The sequence below is a fragment of the Bombus vancouverensis genome, chromosome 3, assembly GCF_051014615.1.
Source record: "Bombus vancouverensis nearcticus chromosome 3, iyBomVanc1_principal, whole genome shotgun sequence".
Classification (NCBI taxonomy): domain Eukaryota; kingdom Metazoa; phylum Arthropoda; class Insecta; order Hymenoptera; family Apidae; genus Bombus; species Bombus vancouverensis.
In genome coordinates, this window is record NC_134913.1 from 16522932 (window position 1) to 16547436 (window position 24505).

At 40.6% G+C, this 24505-nt stretch overlaps 2 protein-coding genes across 2 annotated transcripts in view; both read right to left on the bottom strand.

Annotated features, from left to right (window-relative positions):
• The window catches only part of Sarm (sterile alpha and armadillo motif), a 138931-nt gene that overhangs the window by 63454 nt on the left and 50972 nt on the right, over positions 1–24505 (bottom strand). The gene's annotated exons all lie outside the window — the stretch shown is intronic.
• LOC117153890 (uncharacterized) lies at positions 14724–18518 on the bottom strand. Its single transcript, XM_033328391.2, has 5 exons — positions 17771–18518; positions 16881–17188; positions 16073–16377; positions 15598–15843; positions 14724–15293 (listed from the first exon to the last, which is right to left on the bottom strand). The coding sequence occupies exons 1-5, from the start codon at positions 18205–18207 to the stop codon at positions 15000–15002; spliced, it is 1590 nt and encodes a 529-aa protein (XP_033184282.1). The 5' UTR covers positions 18208–18518; the 3' UTR covers positions 14724–14999.

The window sequence follows — 24505 nt, forward strand, 5'->3', positions numbered from 1 at the left end:
GCGTTATGCGTGCGATATAACCGATCGATATAAAATTAATCGCCGATTCAAAAGAACCAAACGATCGGCGAGATGTTCTAAATTTTTCATGCGCACACGGTACGTGTAACATGCAACGATATCTAAAATATTCAAGACAGTACGTTTGTTACGATGTCTGGCAAACGAAACAAAGTTCTTTATAAATTCCATTTACTTAGTTACGCTTATAAATACATAAAAATGCATAAAAGTTGGCAATCTGCTGATATACATAGCCAACGAGAATCGCACGTGGTTTTCAATATATTCTTAGATCACGGATAAACGACTCGGTTTGACGATTCCACGCGAGACTTCGAGACACTGCAAAGTGGATTAATGGGATCACCAGCCGTGTAAATAATTCTTTCATTCCTGCCGATTCATTCATCTACGAGCCGGTTGCTTCTTTCTCTCGTCCGTTTGCTCGTAATTACCGCTACGCCACGTTTCTTTCTCTTTCTGTCTCACTCGAGAGTGTCTCTCGGTGGCCAGATTAAACGCATCCGGTTCATCGTTTCACGCGTATGCCGCTTTTGTGAAAGCGTCGAGACGCGTATGTATACTATACACGACGTTCCACGAATTGCTGTTAGCTTCGCCGGAATATTCTACGTACGCGCAAGGCGCTGCTCTTCCGGGCGTTGAACGCCAAACCGGAAGTAACTGCGCCCGACACCCGTGTCCCTCTGGCGCATGCCGCGTTTCTTGTTAAGCGGACTGTACTTCATTACGGAAACGGGAAGCGTAAGTCGTTGTGGCGACTCTTTCGTGTGTTTGTTTCCTTCGGAATTTCATTCATAGCTCTGGCCTATAAGGTTTATTTGTACGGCGTTTAAGTATACGGCGTGGAGGATCGTTGGTAGTGTGGTTTGAATGACGAGATAACTCGATATTGAAACCATCAAATATGCTTTTAAATAATTAATAAATACAGAGAAAGACCCTCGGTACTAACTAATTCGCTAAAGACTGCGCATTGATCGTGCCGCTACAATGGTACATTAACGAAGGTGTAGAGAATAGATCGGAGTTTCTCAGGTTTACTTTGAACAATATACGATAGCTTACGAAAGTGTTGGAATATTTGTAACGTATCGCGTATAGCCTTTCATGAAGCAGTCAGGAATTTCATAAAATCTGATATCAAATTTCTTCTTGGGATAGCTTGTTCAAGATATCTCTTTGCAACCTCAGATTTCACAATCTCTCGAAACTTCCTCGAGGAAACCTTGAGCCACGGGAAGTTGTCATTAATAAACTTTTTCTCAGGGTAATTACCAAAACTATAGATTACCACTGTCTGCAAATTTCAGCCTTGATCTTTGCTATATGCCCGTATCACCATGAAACCAATATACCGGTATTACTAACCCTAGAATCGACGATGAAAGAAGTTACGAAAGTTGCTGATGCTCGAGAGATTCTCATACGAAGGGAGCTACTACGGTTTACGGCTCAGGAGCATCCCTGCTCTCCTAACTCTCGGCAATTTAGTAGCAGTTACACTTAACGAGCAACGCCTGTTGCTTGATTGTCTCAACGAGGCGGCTCCTCCACCCTTTTTCCGTGTTCACCTCGAAAGAAGCAGACGAAGAAACGGTCGTTGGAACGGAAAAAGAAAACCGGCTGATGGTACAAGCGAGCGAGAGGATTCTCGCGGAGAACGAGGAAGAGAAAGAGAAGAGGGAAGGACGAGAGAGGAAGAAAGAGAGAGCGAGCCGCCCACAGAGAGCGGATGCTGGGTCGACAGGGTCACCTCTCCGACAAAATGAATCTTTTATGCCCTCGCACGCGTGCGCGCTTTTACGACGCGTCCTCGAGAACGAGCCGCTCTCTCTCTTACGGTCTCGTTTCGAGACTGGACCGCACGGTAAACGATTGACCCGTTCAGCTCGTTGCTTTCGCGCCAGAGTGCATAAAATCTGTATTTTCACCGAAGACATTCCGTTTCTAACGTAAAGGCTACAGCGTGTTTCTCTTTGTAATAATTTCCTCCTACGACAATTAGGAAAGATATTCATCGACACGTTGATCGCGGCGGTGGTCACCGATGAGACGCGTTTAAAAACCTTCCGAAATTTTTTTTGGGATGACTAATATGATATAAGATAAATTTCACGAACTAAGATAATTTTCAAACAATTTTCGGAAAAAACTAACGCAAATACGATACAGTATTTTGCGAGAATTAAATCGTTATTAAACAAAAAGCGTAGGTTATTAGTAATTTAGTTTGTAGTTTGATTTATCCTACGTTCGTATAATTTTTGGCACGAAGGGAAAATGTGAAAGGCAAAGGCATCCTCCTCTGGGAGGAGGACATTGATATTAATACCGCTTTAACGATCACGAAGCATCCGTTTAATGAACGCGATCGTCGCGTGCCACGAGCCACCCTGTTATTCAATTTAATACGGCACCGTCGGCTTTCGATCCCGCCACTCACAAGCAACGTTTCGTGTTGCGTATAACAAAATTATGCCCGTGTCAAACGATCATTTGCCGACTACATCTTCCGTTTTCATTTCTTCATTTTTCTCTATATTTTCGATCTACGATCGTATTCAACTTGACAGGATATCGTAATTGGAAAGACACGAACAATACTGGCGGAATAAATATAAGAATTATTTTGCCATTACGCTTTTGAGATCAACAAATTATCAACTATCGCACGCTACCATTTTTCCAAAATCTTTTCGCCAGGGATCGCATATTTTTCCCGAAACGTTTTTAAAACGAGCCTTCTCCCATTAACGCGAGATTGCTGGCGCCAAAGACAAATTACCACGTGCGAAAACCACGAACGAGCCATCCGACACTCCCAATAAAAGCGAATCGCGAACGAGGGAGACTAACGAGCAGCAAGAGAAGAATATTTCGTACGAATGTTTTCCTGCCACGCGGGAAACGTTGCTAAATTTAAACGGGACCTAAATTCAACGTGTTTAAAACGAGACAACGTCGAATGCAACGGCCAGCTTCTTGTCGACGTCAGAAAAATTGGACGCTGTCAGGACACGTGTTTCGCGAGGCCATTTTGATCTCTTCATAACTTCCCTACCTTTCAACTTACAAATGTATCCTACCAAACACCGTTTCCAGCCTTTCTTTTCGCTATAGAAATATTTCATTTCGCGCATTCTATCCAGCAAAATTCTAACTAAATACGTACACCGTAGACGATCGTATTTCGCAACAATTGTTACGAATTCTCAACTAAGTAGCGATCAGTCAGGTTGCATCTGATCGGTTGATATAGCCAACCTTGAACAAGATTAACGCTCAAGGTGGAGGTAAATTAAAGCTGTCGAGTAGTAGTATGTTTAGGTTATGTATTTGCAAGTTAAGATACAGAAGACGGTGTAGTATAACACGAAGAGTCTGACGCTCTGATGAAGACTGTTGCAAGATTCTGTTACTACTGTTTCAAGAAGCTTCGTCCGATCCTTATATAATAATTTTCCATCCACAGGTTTTTCATGGTTTGTGGGCTTTACACCTGACCTATCGGGCACTTAGGATGTTTATTAGCCTCTTAACGAGGTCCGTATCGTAAGGTTTATAACTTGGGAAGTAGAAAATTCGAAGATTCCCAAAAAAGACAGTGCTGTGCGAGTCATAAACGGACAGCCACTCTAAGTCTCGAACAGCAATTATCTAACGTATTCGATTCGAAAAAGTGACGAGTTTAACGACTGTTTTCTCGGGTGATCCTAATTCAGTGAATCTAAAACTACTAAATTAGCGAATCTACAGGTACAACATAAATTGGCCTTGTTCGCTGATACGTCGAGTTCCCATCTTCAAGCTCTTCCTCTGTATTACAAACATACGCTTTTAACGAAAAATTAGCGTACAGTATGAATGCTGGTCTTAAGCATGCAATTAGCTGTGAAGATAATCTAACGTATCGTGCTTATTAATACAGCGAACGACCGTTCAAACACTCCGATGATCTTTGCGTAACGTATGCTTGCAATTAATATCTTACAAACATTATGCACATGTTCAGACGCTTTAAACGTATCTAGCTAGCGATCGTTGGAATACTTTCGCGAGCCACTGCGTACAATAAAAATACCTCGTTGCGTAGATAGGAAGTTGGTAGGTTATCGAACCGTTGTAAAAAATGAGTCTGACTGGGAAAATAGTCAGAGATGACAGCCACCGATGATACTAGACCAGAGCTAGATCACGCAGAGCAACCTTTTTTTGGGTAAACGGATCGAGCGGCTCTGGGTTTAACAAACTCGGTCTGGTTTCAAGTTACGTAAGCCATCAGGGATCCGCGAATCGCCGGAAAAGATTACCAGACGTGGTCGGTTGAAATAACTTTGGCGATCGGCCAGCGAAAAAAATATCGGCTCGACGATTGTTGCGCGCGTGTCCGTTTGCACGTTTCGACGGCGCGACGTTACCTCGCGACGAAACACGGTCACGTTCACGGTCGTGCGTGCCCAATGAATACGTCGGGATTCATAAATTTCTACGAGACAGCCGTGAATCTCGTAACGTTTGATTCCCCTGACCGGTATAACATAGGAAAAATACGAATCGTTGCGTTGTTTAGATCGATGTCAAAGTTAGTTCGGCAAAGTAGTAAAATAGTAAGCTTCCTGTAAAGAAACTGGGTCAGTCGGGGGTGCAAGCGTTTTAGCCTTGAGTCTCTTCTCTGCGAATTTTTTGTTGTATCAAATAACGTTAGAAATATTGGATGTAAGGAACGAGTACGTATAAGATCGCAGAGATATCGATAAGTAGTATCCCTTCTCCTTTTTCTCTTCTCGAAATTTGTATTTTTAATAAAAGCGTAAATTTCGTTAGATAAAGGAAGATATTCTTCGTTACCGAATATCTCAGGTACTCTGATACGATATGACACGACTGGAATTTCATTTACGAAATTCTCACGTCATACTAATTGTATCTATGCATTCGCGCGAATATAAAGACGATCACGTTGGAATGTTAGCTCGATGGTTCTATCGTTAATTAATCGGAACGCCAATTCGTATAAGGAGTTCCACTATAAAAGATCTCGAAGGAAGTTGGTAAAGTCGAATTCTAAACAGTCTGAGGAATCCTATTATTACGTGTTTACGTACATTGAACCAGAAAGGATCTTAACCTACTGCGCGTCTCCATAATCGTATTCCGAGAAACCTTTGACGTAGTGCTAACATAGAGAAGCTCTGACGTAGCGGCACACGTTTTCACGAACCAAGCCTAGCAAACATACCGCTGTCGATACTATTTTCACTAGCCAGCCGTAGAAAGCTTCTGACGTACGACCACGTCCGGCCGGACTAAACCATCTTCTATACAAACTCAATTTCTTTTTCCAATTCGAATAAGTTCTCCTAATTGAAGTTTCTTGTCGTGGACAAAATTGTCGTTGTATCGCTTGCTAGAAAAAGTTACACGTTTCCGTATGCCACGAAACATAGCCTGTAGCCTATTTTTGGAAAGCTTATTGCTTTCGCCTACAAACTTGGAGGAATTTTTCTCTTATTAATTTTCAACGAGATTCACGCCAGAATCAATAAATCAGAGAATGGTATACTGTGAATGCCGAATCGTTGTACGCAATATAAAAGTTTCGTGCGCTATGTAAGAGTTTCACGCGACCATATTACGTATATGATCGTGTTATTGGAAGGTAAATGAGTTTTAACGCGAAAAACAACTTTAACGCGACCATAAGTCGGCAGGCGTTTCTCCAGCGAACGACTCAACCGGTAAAACCGTTAATCCAATGAGCAGGCCAACCAACTGATCGCGAGGATCAGGGACACCGCGCTTATCGCTAAATCGAGGAAATACCGTAGAAACGGCCGACTACGCTCGAACACCGTTCTCCAAGAATCCGCGATTAGGGTACAGGGTTGGTTAAACGACTATTAATCTTACGTGTTTACTACACAGTAGAGTTCGATTTGCGCGAATCTCTCGAAGGACAAACAGTGTGTATAATCGGAGACCGGTGATTCGCGATTTTTCATTCAAGTAATTCAAACTTTACGTTTAGATCAGTGGATTAGCGTTAATATTACAATTTCTTTCGAGTAAATAAAATTCTACTGTACTCTGACGCTGCAAACGCGAAACCATTGAAAACGACTGGTATCTGATCTTCTACTTTAGCGATTAATAAAAATAGATGAATGGTGATTATTATAGTAACAGAATATGTACAATCAATTTTCGATGGTAGTATACAGTGTACATCGGTGAGAAAATATTTTTGTGAACGAATTTTGACGATGGAATACGGTGAATTTCTGTGATAGACGATACGGTGGATCTTAGTCACAGAATATAGAAAATTTGAGTAAAACGTTTGGAGCTGACATAAATGTCATTTACGCGAATCGAACTTCGTCGCTATCGTACAGTAGTGGAACGTTAGAAGCATAAAGATTGTATCGTGAAGTGTTAACACAGAGAAGTTGGTGCGATATTCGAATTTTATTGCAATTTTCTATAGTTCGACCTTAACGGACCAATATCTGCTGTCTCCGTTGCAAAAATTCTGCGACGTCATTTGGAATACCGAGGACAGCGAACTTGTACAAATCTGAAGATGAAAAAATTTCGTATTACCTTGGTATGCAGGCCCGAGAAGAAAGTGCGTCGCGGCGCGGAGTACGACGACATGTTGATCTTGTTGACGACCATTGTCATGGCAGCACGAAAGCGTGTTCCTTCGTTCGATCGATTTCTTTCGTTATCTCGGCTTTCAATTGGCACGCAACTCCTCGTTCCGTGCCAGCGTCGATGGTCTCTCACTCATTCGAACAGTCCACGCGTCTGTGTGTGTCCATATGTACCAACCAACAACCCCGAATAATCACTGTCTTCTTTCTCTCACATAATCGAATAACATAAACGAGCTCTAAAAACGCGTTTTATCCAACGTGCTTCTCTCTATCATCCTTCCATTATTCTTAACTGAAATATCCAAATAAAATTCACTTTTATATATAGAGAACGTAAGCCCGTATCCGACAAGTAGCTTATCTTTCATAAGAATTAAATACTTTTCTGCCACTGGATACACGGGAATACGATTCAAAACATGAACGACTTTGAGAACAGCGCAATGTAAGAGACACGAAATATCGCAGAGAAGCAAAAACCCAAAGTGAGAACACAACCGAGATGAAGTTCGCGCGGTACTGACGGCGGCGCGCGGCGCAGCGCGGTATATAGTCTCCCCACCACTCGGTCGCGCGACCAATCGGAATGCGGTCCGGGCGCGCGCCAACTCGGCGGGTAGATACGAATAGTGGTGGCGTATCTGGATGAGCGGCAGTCTCGCCGTGACCTTCGAACTTGGAGGGCTGTGTCTAGCGCGATGCAAAACAGCCACGAGAAGGGATAGAGTGCCGATCATTGGAGGCTGTTGGATGGAAACGATATGAGAAGAGTAGTGGTAGGGCAAGAAGGCTGGAATATACTCGAAGTACGAGTTCGAACGACCAGTAACTGTTTCCACGGATCCCTCCGTGTCGCAGATTTTGGATTACAAGCTATTTTTTTAGGGGTGTCGACCATACATAAGTTGGCACGGTGGTAGAAGAATCGTTGAAATTTTGTTGACGACGCTATGAAAAAAGGTCTCGCGTCGATCGAATGATATTTCGATTCATTTCGCGTTCGCACGCGATATCGTGCACGAAGATTACGATAAAAGCACGATAAATGTACGTTTATTGATCTTGTGATATTAATGTCACTTTAGGATGAAACAAAATTTGTAATCTTAATATGCCGCGATTGAAAATGAAAATAATCTGGTAGGTTCGAAGAATGTCTTTTAAAAATAGCCGACGATAAGTTGACAATGTTTTACAGGGGCCAAGGGCATGATTATTAACGTCGTTACGCCAATTTAACGTGATTAATATTAGCGTGGATAACAAATGCTACATTAAACATTTTCCAACCGTTCAAAAAAGTAGGAAAAACACATATCCGATCTAAAAATCAAATGGACAGACAGCTTCAAAGTGGAATTGTTTAACAATATATTGCATTTTAAATTTGTTTCTACGCAAAAGTCAGGAAATGTGACTTATCGTGTTTTTCACCTGTGGCAATCTTTTTATACGCCAATCGTTTCTTTCTTTTAATTTCATTATTCATATAATACGATGATCAAAGTATCGTCAGAATTCGCTAATATCATCAAAAAGATTTTTTATTAACCGAAAGTTTTTTTTTTACAAGAAAGAAGTGTTAATTAAACGATTCGTTCATGTACTTTGCGTTTGAACGCGATATTGTACAATTGAAGCGTGCGTTTCGAATGAAGTTTTCGGGCAAGTTTTTCTTATACAAATTCTTCTTTCTTTTTTTGAACGGAACGTGCTAATTCCTTTAGAACCAAGATTCAGTGCTTGTTCTTTGCGCGAATTCAAATAAAACGAGTATCTTAAACAGTTTCAATATTTGATTTTGAGTGGCTAGCGGGCCGGTTTCTACGTCAGCGTGGGTTTTGGCACATCTCGCGAATCCTTCGTGGCGGATGCATAAATTCGGCTGTATTACCGCACACAGGGTAATAAATACGCTGCACGTTTCGACTCCAACGTTTCTGCTATATTTTATTTAAAAGCGTGTCATTATTTCGTTGCGTTACATCACTTTAAACCTGACACGAAGTTGTTAACACATTCTCACAGGACGCTTTGCATTAATTCGCTTCCTATTAATAATTATCACAGATTATTAATAAATATGCAAACATCGATGAAACAAAATATTCAACTTCGATCCTATAAAAATTCTCAGACGGATAATTCGATCCTCTCGACGTTCCATTAAAATTGAAGACAAATCACAAAGTACGCCTAGTTCTCGTTGCATCAAGCTAATGACAGAATAATGTGTTTGTACACGGAAATGTTCAAAAGCCGGAAGCCTCGATGACTAGGAGAAGGACAGGATCGTGGTTCGAAAGTTACGATTTCTAACTCTAAAAATTTACATGGAAACTACCAGGTCGACGACGAATAGAGCGGAAAAAATATACTTCGCCCATGAATACTTCCATCTCGTTACGGATCACGTAATTGATAGCCGTGCGTCACAGGCCGCGAAGTAGAACCGTCACCTTGCCAACAGCGATTCTGGCTGTTGATTCTCCTCGATGATTAGCCGCGACTTCCACCGGGTACCAGGTCTGTAATTTTCTGTGGCAACTTGTGCACGCGGTATGCAAACGAACGCCACCGCCTGGGAACCCGAGAATCTTCGCATCTCTCCGAGCCCTGCAACGTTTTCTATTTGCAACTATGAATGCTCGATACACTCGGTTACAATGTTGGGTATCAAAGATTGCAAACGACTTTTGACGCAGAGAAGTCTGAGAATGACACGATACTGTAATTATCGAAGTATGAAATTTATAGCAAAGATATGAAAGCTTGAAATATTTGAAAGAACGCGAGATTCAAACGTTTGGAAGAAAAAGTTGCTCATTGGCAAAGGTTCGACGAACCCTTCGCGAAAAGGGCGCCATCAGGTCGGAAAAATCTCGACTTCTGACATTGGCGAGGAACAGCTGTCCCGGTGTAGCTGTGAAGTGGGAATGCTTAAAGGGGTCAAGGACCGACGATGAGGAAAACCACGATTGTCACTTTCTTGGTAAAGATCCGGAAAGAAATAACCCAGGAAAAATATCGAAAACGGAGCACCTAGGATTCTGTAGAAACGTGAATCGAAATTTTAAATTTAGATTATGCGGTATCGTGGCGATAACGTAGACAAACGCGTAACTTAATCGCCATTTGCGATATTATCAAGCATTTCTTACCATTTTTGAAGAAATTTGTCACATTTTTAAATTACGCAAAGAGAAAAAGAACACGTTGAATTTAATTTTTTACTTTTATTCGATTATCAAACGTGTCGTTTTATCGTGATCGCAACGTTATCGAAAATGTATCACCATTTCTAAGAAATATGTAAAATATGTATTTAATGTTTCAAGTTAGCGAGTAAAGCAGACGATAAACATTTAGCGGAATGTTTAATAATAAACTGGGAGAACGAGTATCGAAGCTGTTTGTTTCTCGGGAACGTGGTCGAGGAACACGTCGCCTTAGTGTTTCTTTTCATAGTATCGTATAAGTTGACTCACGATCAGTGGGTCATACAAACCGGAAGCGAACGATCGGTCCATTAAACGGAAACGCTGAGAACCGCGTACGAATTTAACTCGTTTCCTTGAATCAAAGTCGTTCGGAGCCTGGTTTTTATTCCAGAATCCGGGCATTCGGCAGATCTTTCGCTTCTTTGAAATAGAGGAAACCTTGAAACTGCGGAGAAAATGACTTTTCTATTTTGAGGATGATCTGTAGAAGAAACTCGGAGTTTCGCAGGAATATACGAATTATTAGATATTACCGTCTTAATAAAATATACGAAAACATTTTCAAATTTCAAGTCAAACAAATTTCACAATAACTGTTCTTGTTATTAACAATTTTTATACCTTGCAAAATTTTCAATACTAAAATTACGTACATCTAAATATATATCTCAATAATCGCTATAACAATTGTAATTAAAATAGTACGATGTTCTTATTTCCTATCGCAATAAAAATTAATATTAATTCCACGAGAAGATCCGCGAATTTTCAATAATCGTAAGAGCAAAAATTCTATTGTCCGCTCCTGATAAATTTACTAGTTTTCCTAATTTTAATAAATTTGACAATTTGATAAATTTGTTGATCCTAATGTTAAAAGAAATTCGTGAAAAATTGAGAATGCTGGTAAATTATCGGTGGAAATTATTCGACGACAACTATTTCGACAAAGCGATTCCCTCGGGGGCGCTGTTTCATCGGTTCACCGTGAACTTTGACACGGTAAATCAGGAGCAGGCGTCGGTGAATCGTGCTCGCCCGCGTCCCGACGCCATTAATTTCGCTCGGAGCACGATGATGGAGCCTGGGGGTTCCTATTTGTGACCACGCGAAAAGAAAACGACCTGAACGCTTCAGAGGGATCGCAGAAGGGAAAAGAAACGAGGGTACGTGAACAGGCATCGGCGTCAAGGAGTCGCGTGTAAATTTATCTTCAAGCGAGTTGTACGCGAGCCTTTCTTCGTACGCCGAACTTTCTGTCGATTCTCGACCTTTCACGAGCTCCAACAACTTTACCGAGTTCGTTGGCCATGGTTACACCCTTCGTCAAAATTTTATCCAAACAGGATACTTCGAACATTTTCCGATGATCTACAGAATTACATATTGTAGCATCTTACTACACGTAGTTTATTTAAAATGGATTAAACAGGTGTTGGTTAAACAGGAAACGATGGTTGTCTAACGTGAACTAAGTACAACAACGTATTATAATTAAGACAACTAAATAGTTAATTTGCAACTCTCGTCACCACGGTCCCAACGCTCTCTCTCACGCGGACCACACCCCCTCGACAACGCAATTCGCACTCTCTGACTTATCGATTCACACTCTCTTAATTAACACTGACTGTTAATTCGTCTTCCTCCCCTTAGCATCCCTTTGTCTTTTCTCTTAGCTCCACCACGCACGTGTTGCGCAACCGCTCGTGGTCAGGGTCACGCAGGCCTCTTCCGCGTAACTATTCGATCGAAGGACCGACGATATATGGTTTATGGTTCGTCCGGCATCTCTTAGGCCTTTCGTCCACGATACTACAATATTGTACACATAATCATACGCACGTATTGTACAACGTGTGTATACAACGTAACGTATCTCTGGAATTCTCTGAAAGTGAATCGATCAGAGATTTACGATTCAGCGTATCGATTATGTAAAGCAAAGACACTTTAGAGATTTTATGCTGTGCGTTCAATAAAATTGTTGAATTTGATTCCGCGATAATCTTCGTTTGCTGCGAATGGATATTAAATTTTCATACTTGGACTTTTCCACGCACAAATATTTCCATACGTTTCCTAAAATTCTGATTTTTTCGTAGAAATACCTCTTAAAATAGAAAACCTGTATCGATTGTCGTAACGTTATCGTCGTTGAAGATACACTAAGTAATTTAGTATCGAAACGTGTCATCTCATATCGGGAAAAAATATCACGATTGTCGGCGACGTGATCGTTGGAAACGGTACTATACGAGACTAGCTCCAATTAAGAGCGCAACAACAGCCTTTGGCATCGTTTCGCGGTATTCCAATTAAAATTGCAAAATCCTCATCGTGACCACAAATGTCCCTTTTGATTATTTTATCAAAGAATTCCAGTCGGGATTCCCGCCGTACCCGGCAAGTACATGGTAGCAATCGCTACAATGTGTACGGTGTACATGCACGCTCGAAGCGATCGATCAACCACGACGATTATCCTGCTGTTTGTGGCACGTAGACGTTTTCACGCGTTCGAGAAAAACGATCTTGATCGGCGTGCCGACGGAAATGGAGAGGAACAAAGAGGAAAGAAGACGAAACGATCGTTAATGGCACGTAATGCGCGCTATGGACGCGAATTATCCGGCGTAACTGTAATTTGCGCCTTTTTTTCGCTCCTACTCTCCCCCTGCGACGTCCCTCGCCATGGATCCGGCTGTTTAGTTGCGTAATGCTTGTGCAATAATTACCGATGTTTGAGCAATTGACCGCCTCCGGCGCTACCGTGCGTATCACGCCATGAAAATGAAAAAAGAAAACGTTCGCCAGCCGCTTCTATCGATCCTGCGAGATAAACGTGAAGTTTTGATAAACGTTCGGTAATCTCGTTAACTTGGTCGATGATCGATAAAAATTGACACGACCAGCCGGGTAATTTGATTGTATCGCTCTGTCACGGAAAATTGAATATCGATTTTTCTTGAATCGTAAATCGATGGAGACACGATTATTCTCCGTATGGGAATTATTCGCAGGTTATCGGAGATAGGAGATTGAGTTTCGTATCGGAAATTAACAGCAATTTTCAATTTTTCTTGCCTTTTTCTTTGAATTTAAGAAGTTTCTAAAAACCTTGAGGATTTTCGGATGTCACAGGACTTATCTGATGTTCTAACAAATTTTAAGACTATCTATAAACACTATATCTATTCGTTTAATTTTAAACAACGGTCGTTAAACAATTTTGCAAAATTACTATGAGAATTGTTAGCGATTATTAGAATTATCGTAACAAATTATTTCAATCTTCCGTAATCGGTATCTCTCCTTCTTTTCAATTTTCATCAATGTTCTCCGATAAATCCAGGAAAAAACAACTACGCAGAAGAACCGAAAAGAAATAAAGTTTTTTCTTCAGAAAAAAAAGAAAAAAAGAAAATATAAATCCAGAAGAAACTGCTACTTTCCAAGATTTAAATGACATGTAAAATCCTCGTGTTCTTTTTAAGTTTGCGAGGCTGTACGGCGTCGAAAGTGTCGCGCCAAAAATACGGGCGAAAATGGCCGATTTAGCTGGAAGATTGAGTAGCCGGAGTGACTAACGTCTTCTCGGTTAATGGTTCAATTGTTCGGTTCGCTTGGCGAAATTTAGCGAGGATACACGCGAAAGGGACTGGAGAGCTCGCGTGCCATTCGCGCGTGAATTTCTCGCATCGGTCGCGTGACAAATTGCCTCGTTAATTCGATCAGCGCGATTCAATTTATTCACTCTGATCGCGGCTGATTTTCCGCTAATCTCGCGCCATTTCGTAGACGTCACTCCGATCATTTGTTACGGTGTACACTGTGATCTACCACGTGGAAATAATATTTTCATGATTTTTCATACCTTCTGCACAAAGTGTATTTTTATCAACGTACCGCGATATATCAACAGTTCGAGAACGACAGGAAAGAATGCAGCAGGGTTAACCGTACAACCGGACCGTGATAAATAATTCGCTAATTTTCGATCTTCTGTCAAATTAATTACAGAAGATACTTTTTAGGCGAAAGCTTCATCCGCGATAAATATACCTATGGTAACCTGGTTTTTTCCTTTTCGATTAAATAACCCAATAGTCTGACAAAAAACAACTCTACAAAAATAGCAAACAGCCATCGTCTGCCTATCAAAATGCTGAAAGCAAATGAAATCTTTCTGTAAATCATAATAACCCACGTTTAAACATAAAAATTGACTAACGACGCCTACCAATTTGCCTGGTAACCGGTTCCAGTAGTTGGAGGAAAAATTAGGCGAACATAACGAACGATATATTTAACGTATAAACGAGGATTAAAGATTGTGTGCAACAGTGTAACACATTCGAAGGGAATACCTTGTTTTGACGGTCGCTTGGCGAACGTTTCCCGTTGGCGAATCACGATTAAAAAATTGGCAGCGAGACAGGTGCGTAATATAACCTCTAGAGCCCGCGGTGTCGCTTGGAATTCTGCCAAAGTTACGCAAACGCGTTGCCAACGACAGCGAATATTCAAGTATGATCCGGCTCTGCCAAAACGCGCAAAGAATGGAATCCATGGTCGGCGAAAAAACAGGCCTCCGCCATTTGAATTATTCGAAACACGATGGAAACTCTACGATAAGCGTTTAAAAGCAATTGCAGTTTTACGAGGTAAGGGATATCATATATTTAAGAAAAAATTACGAAAAGTATTACTGCTTTTATATCGAGTTAATCTTCGAATGTTGTAGAACGTTCCTATATGGATAAATATAACGCGACATATGTGTAAAAATTACTGCGAATAAATAGAACGTCCGTTGACAAACGAATCAAATTTTATTTTTTGCATAGGCGATTATCGCTCCAATGAACTTTAAAAGTCGTGGCGTTCGATCAACAAGATAAATAACATCGTATTCTCACAATTAGTAGTCTACTATAAACTGTAATTATCTTCAAAACATTTTCTTCGATCAGAAGACAATTTCCATAACAAAGTTCATCACGTAATCAAACAATTCGCTGTTTGTCGATCAAAGTTTCACGTCATTCGTGCAGCAATAAAAAATGGATGAAAGTTGAAGAATACGATTTCATAAGAAAGTGTAGATCGCAAATTCTTCTTCTTTATTCTCCTCGTTTTCCTCTTCGACTTCCTCTTCTCCGTAATACTCCTCCTCTTCCTCCTCTTCCTCCTCTTCTTCTTCGAACATCTCGAGAATAACATCTTCAGCACCCTCGGGGAAGTACTCGTCTATCATCGCTTGCGCCTTTTCATCGTCTTCAGTGACGAAATACGGCTCGATGCTCGCGAAGGACAAAAAAGCATCGTCGCTGATCCTCCGGAGGATTATTACGAATATCTCGTTACCAGTTTGATATTTTGCCTGTATCAATGTTCTTCGTTTAATATTTAATCATCCAATATTTTATATCGTCGACGTACGTATAGCAAGAAAAGAGAAAAGAAGATTTGATCTTCTGAACTGGCACTGGTCAAGATCGCGAGCAACCGATTCAAATTAGATTCCAAGCTATATATCGATATTAATTTTAGAAACGAACAGTAATTTACGAAATACAATCGAAAATAAAACATAATATAATATAATATAATAAATTAGAAGTTTAATTTTATCCAAACTGTCGAGTTACTAACGATCTAACGATACCAATTGAGAGTTAAGTAACCTTTCTTTCGAAATCTTCGGGGCTGGACGCTATTCGCCTGGCTATCGGTGGATTATCGAACTCGAAAGCGCCAAAATATTCGATCGCGTCGGGGTACAATGCGCATGTTTCACGGACCACCGCGAACTTTGAATAGTAAAACTTGACTGCGCAGAAGGGAGCCGGTGGTACGGGCTCTTCGTAAGGGTGCACTAGTTCCATGTAATTGGAGAAAAGGGTCGTGTACACGTGTACCTTGCTTCTGGCCTATAGAATTGCGAGAGTAATGCGAGCTGTTGGAAAATGCATGTTACTTCGCCTGGAATAAATAATCCTCGGAGGAAACCGAGAAACTTTGTAGCCAACGTAATTAATAATACTTTAAGTAATTAATAAACAGTCATAAAGAAGAGTCGGGAGGTGAAAAGTTTGAAACAAAAAGTATGTATAAAGCGAGTGATTAATTTCTATTCGTGTATTCTAAATTTAAAAATACCTGAGGAGGTACCCAAACCGCGGGATCGGTGCGAGGAAAATCCTCCTCATCCTCGGGATCAGGTTCATGAACGTACACGTACCTCTCCATGTAAGACTCATTTAAGGAGGAAGGAGCAGCGTTAGGGTGTATCAGTGGAGTCGTGCTGGTTAACAAATGTATCAGATAATCCTCGACATCGTTGATCGCTCGCGTCGGACACCTTTTAGTCCCTTTAGGACATTCGAAGGGATAGGGTACAGGCCAATCAGGATGAGGACGTCTACCTTTCAATCTCATCGCTATCGTTCTACCGTCCATTAATCCTGACATAGTATAATCGAACAATCACGATATAAAATTAATTGTAGTCAAAGCGATGTCACCTGTAAAGTCCTGCGACGAAGATCAAAGTAGATCAACGGTTTTTCGTTTCTTCCCTTTGTTCTTATTTTGAAGTTTGCAATTCTATTTTTAAACACTTCCTCGCAGCCAATGTTCCGCGTATTCCGCTAAACAAACCGTACACTCGAAAATGTCAAGACGAAATTTCAAGCAAAATGTTGTAGACATATGGCGTTCAGGACAATTCAGTGAAAAAGAACCTACGTATTTATAAACTCTTTTTCCACAAAGTTTTAAAAAAATTCATACCGATACTATTAAACTGTCTATAAATAATTAGTAAAATTCGATAAAATATAAAAGCAAAATGTAACGACAGAGCTCTCGTATAAAACATTAATACGTAAAGACAACTGTGTATAATAAATTTCGGTAATAAAAAGTGAAAGTTTTGAAGGGGATATCGAAGAATTTAAAAAGTCACCTGCTACCAGTTCTTTCGTAATCTCCACGTTACTCTCAACGAACATCTTCTCGATCGTTTCCTCGTTCAATTGCACACGAAGCTCCTCGAGCACGTCGAAATTTTGCCTAAACAGCGTATTGATTAGTTCGAGGTACGGAGGGCACTGGTACTTGTCCCTGTGTCGACCCTCTTCCTTGAACACCCAGGGATAGAAAACCAGAGCGGTGACCTCGCTCAATTCGAATATCATCTGTGCCAGGAACGTCTCGTACATCTCTCTTTCCTCAGCTTCTTTCTTGGCACGTTGTTGATCCTCCACCACTTTTCTTGTTTGCAACGGATAATTTTGCAATCAGCCGCTAACCATTATCCACTAACCGTACTCGTAGCAAAACTGATTACTATCGAAATAAGTTTTTGTTCGGATGAAAATTTGTTAATCGACGATCAGCGTTATTTGATCTGATATTTTGTTTTCGACAAAGATATAGATATTTGTTACTCGATTTTATCAGGAAGATAATAATATGTTTCTATGACACGTGCAATTTCTACGTCAGAATAACAATATCACATAATACGATGTACAAACGTAGGTACATTCCATTTGATATTTATTGAATTGATAAAATATTACCGCATCGAGTTGTTTCAAAACGCATGTCTCATATCAAATATGTTTCTTTCATATTTGAATATTTCGATATTTTGAAATTTATTTCTAGTTCCCATATCATTACTTTCGGATACGCTTTTTTCTTACTCTGGCTAAAACAATTATTCCTCCCCTTTACGTGTCTATTGTTCTCATTTCGAATAAAAAAATGCTCAAACCTTGCAGGTATAATTGTTAAGAAATTATGTTGAAAATTTCGAAAATATTATTCGATGGTTGACGATAACGATACCTGATGGCTTCCTTCTCTTGCCATTTAATCTCTTCCTCGGGTGTCCTAGTGCTCACATCCAGCACCATTTCCGGTTCCTCCTCGTTCTGCACCCTTTTAATCTCCGTTACGAGCAGTTTTCTAAGCTGGGGGCAATTAGCACCGAACACGAGGTTCACCATCTTGCCATTTTGAAGAAACATCCAGACTGGCTCGCTTCTTCCGCGAAATCGTTCGAGATCGCCGATGTAATCGTTCTTCACGATCGCGTAGTTGATCGTGTCACCTCCTATCTCTAATTTTACACTTCGCAGGGTGCTCACCATGGCGATACATGGGCCACACCATTCGGAGTAAACGTCAGCGAGAATTAAACCCTTTCGACTTAACAGCTGTTGCCAATCATCCTCGGTTTCCACTTCGACCTGCAGCTGAGTTTGCTCTTTTCTTCTCGCCATTTTACAATTACGGTATTCTTGGTGGATTTATGTGGCGGCAATTTGTATCGAGCGTCGATAGGTCGAAGCGCGCAAATGTTGTTCCGACGAATTTAGCTGTCAGTTCGTAGCAAGTTTCGATCGACAGGTTAGTATCGTGTAGGTTAATAACGTGTTTAGCATCGTTTGTAATTAGACTTGACAGGTCGGAGTAACGTAGGTTAACGTCTAGAATTATTTGCAGCTACTATCAATTTGTAGCTACACGTACGTATTAGATCGTACTAGTTTAAGGATATTTAAATCAAATCGCGTGTACAGCACTCGTCCAGTTTGATTTCACGGTCATTAAGCAAGTCTCTTTACGGTCCACGTCAAACGACAATATATTCGAAGTAAAACTTTCAGAGACACGATAGAACGATAATTTCAGGCATTAACAGCTAGAACGAGACTGTCACGCGTTCGTAAATTGCATTTTACCATACGTAATACGTATATACGAATTACAGAGTTAAATTACACTTCACTGCAACAATTCTCCAGCATTCCCACGATTAATCGCGTTTAATTATGCCAGAAGCTTGTAATCGTCGCTTACATTAAGAAAACCATTCGTTTTCTCGTATAAACCAGACGATTGATTGGAGACGAAGGTCTGGATTAATCGTGGCCATGTGATTTACGTCTACTGACATTTCCATCGTCAACGACGGATGTGAACGATGAAGGAACTACGCGTGTTTAACGACGTGAATCTCGCATCCTGCGGACGTAAGGAGAGAAGCGCGAAGAGATCGAGGCCGACGATAACGCGTCTCGACGACGATCTTCACTTGTCGTCGCAGCGACCATCCTCTCGTTTAGTCTTACGCCCCTAATTCGCGGTCTAGCCACGATAATTAGTACGTTCGCGATCCTACATCAGCAGCTACGTTATGTGACTGACATGTCTTGTTTTTGTTCTGCCAGTAATTTGTGCTGCCTTGCGCCAGACGAGTGACGTTTGAGACGCGTGGAAAAACTCCGAGAGAAGACCGGCGAGTTTGTTGCAATTTTAGCCGGTTTTTCAGCGAACTACTAAAATGCTCTAAATAGGACGTTTAGAAGAGAAGATTTGCGTTTGCTCTTTTCAAGAGTTTCGCTATTTCTGTGTCTCCTACGTCTCTCCATTTTGTTGCTTGAACGAGTCGGATTGAAATGTTGAATTTTAATGGAGATTGACGCATTGCGTGACTTACAACGTCGAGTCATATACTCGTCGTATAGTCTTTTTAACAAATTTGACTGGAATCCAGAATTTCAGCTCCGTTCTTGGAACGAAGGATTTTAACAGTTATAAATTACCTGTAATATTTCAATAGTTTGCGATGGATACGATGTTACAACGGATAAATCACTATTACCATATGAACATGCGATTATTAGAAAGATTGCGTAATGAAAGCTACGCGAATTTGTTTTGTTCGTGATTTCGATCGATATATTTAGCTGTTCTATTAATCAAGTTTTTTGTACTTTATAACTGTGGATCTGACATAGCTACGCATAATAATGAAGTATGCGAATGCATTGTATGCGCAGTTGAATATGAATCATCTATCGATTTCCATTTAATCGAATGAATAATTAACGCTGCATTCATTATATCGATACACACATACTAACTACAATTATTCTGTAACTGACGAAAACTAGAATGTCAAAAAATATATCAAGACAATGTACGTGCTCATAAATTGATCGTATTTTTACATAAAACTCCAGACACATCCGAAGAAGATATCAGGAAGTATGAAATATTAGTAAAAATAGAAATTATACGATAAGAGGATTCTCACCTGAGTGATGGAGTTTTCGAGCTGTTTGCTGAGTAGTCGAAAACGCTTGGAATTTGCCACGGTGTGAAAACTTTGTGAGTTCAAACGAGTTCATTTGATCGAGGCGAAATTCGAGAGGCACTGCTATTACGAAATATCGAACACAGAAATTGCGACGCTTCCTATTCTCATAAGGGGAAAAACAAATATTTCGAAATATTAAAATCATTTTTATTCTAGTAATAATAATAATTCTATCCTGTACCCTGTATCTGTAATAGAAATCTATAGGAATTTATAATAATTTACGATAGAAGATATACAGTTGAAATAAGATCGAAGAAAGAATTCTTCCATTTTTAGAAAATACAGTTTCTAAGAAGTATATTTGTTAACTTGTTATAAAATTCGCAAGTGCCATTGCAAATTATTTTTTAACTGTAAGCTACATCGTATTACAGACGCGTTCATACAAATGTCATATCTATAATCGTTCTTCGATATTTGCATTTAATAACGGACACAGAAAATAACACGAAATTATATAACGATCAGAAAACAAGCATAGAGTTACGAAAACAAAGAAGATACAACTAACCGTGGTTAATTTCTTCAGTTTCACGCGACATCGAAGCCGCTTTGGTCGCACTTATCTCGCGACTCGTCCGCGGAAGAAAATTGCGTAATTGGAGTCGCGATACGCTCCATCCGGTCCGATGTTCCGCGAATAACGTCGTCCAATTCGCGGTTCGAGTTCGAGAAAACACAACAACGTTTCTAGATACGAAATGAATAATTCTTTCCAATTGAATCATCTTTCGTTCGTTGCTTTTCAGACGTACACACAAACCTAAATATAATACTTTGTAATAGCACGATTTAAAAGTCTTAGATCACCTTTATTGATAATTCCAGTTAGACTTGCCTTTAGATTGGAAAATCATTCTTAGATATTCTGACAGTTGCGTTATTTGTTTGCAATTTAAAAATTCGGCTTGAATCGTTGCAACGATAGGAGATCAGAGGTGAACATTATGGAGTATCTACTTCAACGTGGAGATATCTGATGCAAGGGAAAAGAGATTAATTAATTTTTTAAAATATTTTGAGAACGATATAGTGACAAATGCTGGACGATAGAAACGAAGAACATCGACTGAACGTTTGATCGAATTTTATCGTAGAACTCTTAAAGGGTTGATTCCGAAATTTATCAACAAAATTCCAGAGAATATTTTTACGGGATCTTCGACTCGAAACAAATTTCCAACGAAAATAAGTTGACAAAAAGATTCGAGAAATTTCTTCGAACTTGAACAGAATGACTCGAAGAACAGTTGCTTCAATCGTCTACTTCCAAAGTAATCCCAGGGATCATAAAGGAACACATATATACCTCCAAATGAAAGAAACTCTGACATGTTTACAAATTAAATTTTCTATCAATAAACCGTCGCAAATGAAACTCCAACAAACTAATCAAAATTCTACGCTCAACTCGTAGTTATGCTGCTTAAGACGTATACCAGTAGACCTCTTCGCCTTCATTACGCCAATGTATCAAGACCCATGACTGAACAGTGACAAAAGTACCGAATCAGAGAATTTCCTCGCGTGGATCATTAAATTCGCTGGTGCATATAAACGGCAATGAAGAAACCATGACAGACTGGGTTCGTTTCAGTCGTCGTTACCCTCGATGAGGCAAGGCGATTAAAAGCGTCGTTGTCGCGACATTTCGAACTGCCCTTTCGGCTGTGACACGTCCTGGTCCCGACGAAAATAAACGGTCTAGGCGACATCCTAATTAGCTCGCGTACACGGCCCTCGTTAACCCTTTGAATTGAAACGAAGAACTTCGGTATTGCTTCGCTTTGTTTCAATCGTCAGCCATCAAAGGTTGCGCACCTTCATCCTGTTGCAATTGGGAACGCCGCACCGTGCCGCCAAGTCCATCTTAATGAAAGTAGCGAAAGGAAGACGGACCGTTGGATGCTAGAGAATTAATTCCGGGATTACCAAGAGCGGTGGAAACCAGCAATTTGTAATTTTTCAGAGAAATTTGATAGATTCATATCGGTGGAAATTTTGGGGCATTTAATGCTGCGCTTCTTCTCGCTTCTTCTACGCGTGCTTTCTCCGCGATACTTACTTCGTAAAAACACGTGGAATAGATCGAGTATGTAGGATATTAAATACACAAAATATATTCGATCAAACGGTTGGTATTTATATCTCGTACTCTACGTTAACGTTTGTTGAACGAATTCGACTATGCGATTCCGAGAGGTCAGTCGATGTAAATAACCATGTTGAGACCCCGACTGATTTCTGGCGCCAACTGTGACCTTCGCTAGTAAGGCGGAAATAACAAAAATTCGTAAAATTCTTGGCTTTGCTTGAAATTGAAATAAACATGAATTTAAGTCGCTATAAATCACACACAGTGCCTCGCGCAACGTACAATTATTCCATCATTTGCAATCTACGATAAATTTCTTTATAGCCTTTTTAAAAACCAATTTACACGCTTCATCATACGTATTTCCACCATCTCCTCTAAACAAACAATAAGATCGCCATTAAACCAGCGCAATCACCACCGCCACCATCGTCGTCCTCGTCGTCGTCGTCGTCATCGTCATCATCATCATCATCATCATCGTAAACGAGGTTCTCTAAAGTAACCATTCCGTAAGAGGTTCATCTAGAGGCGCGGGAAAACCCATCAAACCCGCGTGAAAAAAGAAATCACTCGACGCCGGCCGCTCGGTCCTCGTCGCGATAGCGTATGCAAAGGGGACGCAAGAGCACCGATGCCGCAGCTATAAAGACAAATAGTAGCGAAACGAGCCCAACAAGGCCTAACGACGTGTATTTGCATCGGTCATTAAGACGGCCGAGAAACCGCGGCGCAGGACGGACAAAAGGATACCCGCCGCTAAAGTAACGCTTATCGCCGCTCGCGAAAGCGCATTTTCTTGCGTAACACTGGCTCTTGACCTCTTCTGCCTTCCCTTTTCTCAACCGTGTTCCCATGTTCATAAAATGTTGCATGTAGCTTACGGTTGGACAATGGTCTATGCGGTTAGGTGCTAAGTATTTGATGGTGCAAGGATTCCGAGAGATTGTAAGGTTGGTTTTGTCAGTTTCATGGACATTCGTAGGATAGAGATCGCGTTAAGATCGGGGCTGACTAACGGATAGGTCATTTTTCAGTTTTACCGCTCGTTTAACTTATATAGAATCAGCATTTTGTTTCTGCAATTACCAAAAAAAATTACTTTGATCATCGATCATCGATAGAGCGCATATAAATTTCATTTTCTCGGACAAAATTTTGAGTAGCGCTTAGTCGAGCGAATTCATCTTAGAATGTATGATCTAAGAGTGTACTGGGTTTATTAGAGTAAGGGTGGATCTGCATAGATAATTGCGAACAAGCGTGAGTTTGGTGACTTTCGGTTCGTACATTCCATTCTACAGGTTCATTTTCCTCCCCTATTTTCTTTACCATGATGCTGTTCTAGAGTAAGATCTCCATCAATCCTAAACGTCTTCATAGAAGAACCACGTATAACAGGAGATCACTGATTTTTGTCCACGGAATAGTCGTCCATCTAGAAAAGTGGATTCAATCGACGGTGATTTTTCATTTCGCTAATCATTCATGGAATGCACCCATAGAACCCGTTCGTAGAATTCATCGCCAATACGTAGAGTAGGTTAGAAGGGCTTTCTGCTCGAATAAATCATACGAAATCATCGTTCAAACGTTCGTCTTTAACAAGCAAGAAACAAAGTGAATAAATTGCGTGTGTTACAATTCTCCATAGAGATATACGCGTGTCACCATTCTTCCAGTCGTCCTTTGCAATTAGTGTCACGTTCCTGGAAGCGGTGCAGATACATTAATTCCGCTGGCGACGGAAAAAATGGTCGCGGATCGATCCCGCGACGCGGCGAGATAGCCTGGCAGACCTTCGACAGCCGCCCACTAGGCTCGACACGTTCACCATCGTAAAACTTAAGCAAAATTGCCGCGTGATTCATTATTAATGTCGTTATTTCATGGCGGCGCGCTGGGAAGGTGCAGCTACTTGTCTGTACATTTATCTTCGCGATGACGAGTTTCTGGAAAACGATCGCCGTCGAACCTATTCTGGAACGATGGAAAGAAATTCAGGCGACTCTGAGAAACGTCGTTCACCTGGATATCGTCCGCTTCCTCGAAATACGTTGTCAGTCGTTTCTAAAGTTCGAGGAACTTTAACTTTTCTTGGTCCGTTCACTTGTTTCGTGAAAGTTTAGTTGTTGGAAGGTTGGAACACTTCGTCCTGTGTTTTTTTTTATTTGGAGGTGTTATTCCGGTTAAACGGTTGGCAAGAAATCAACAACGTGTAATTATATATATACGTGTATATATTGCGTAATTTAACGATTTATATTATCAAGTTAACCAAGCAACGTTCTTCGATATTTAAGAATTAAGACAATTT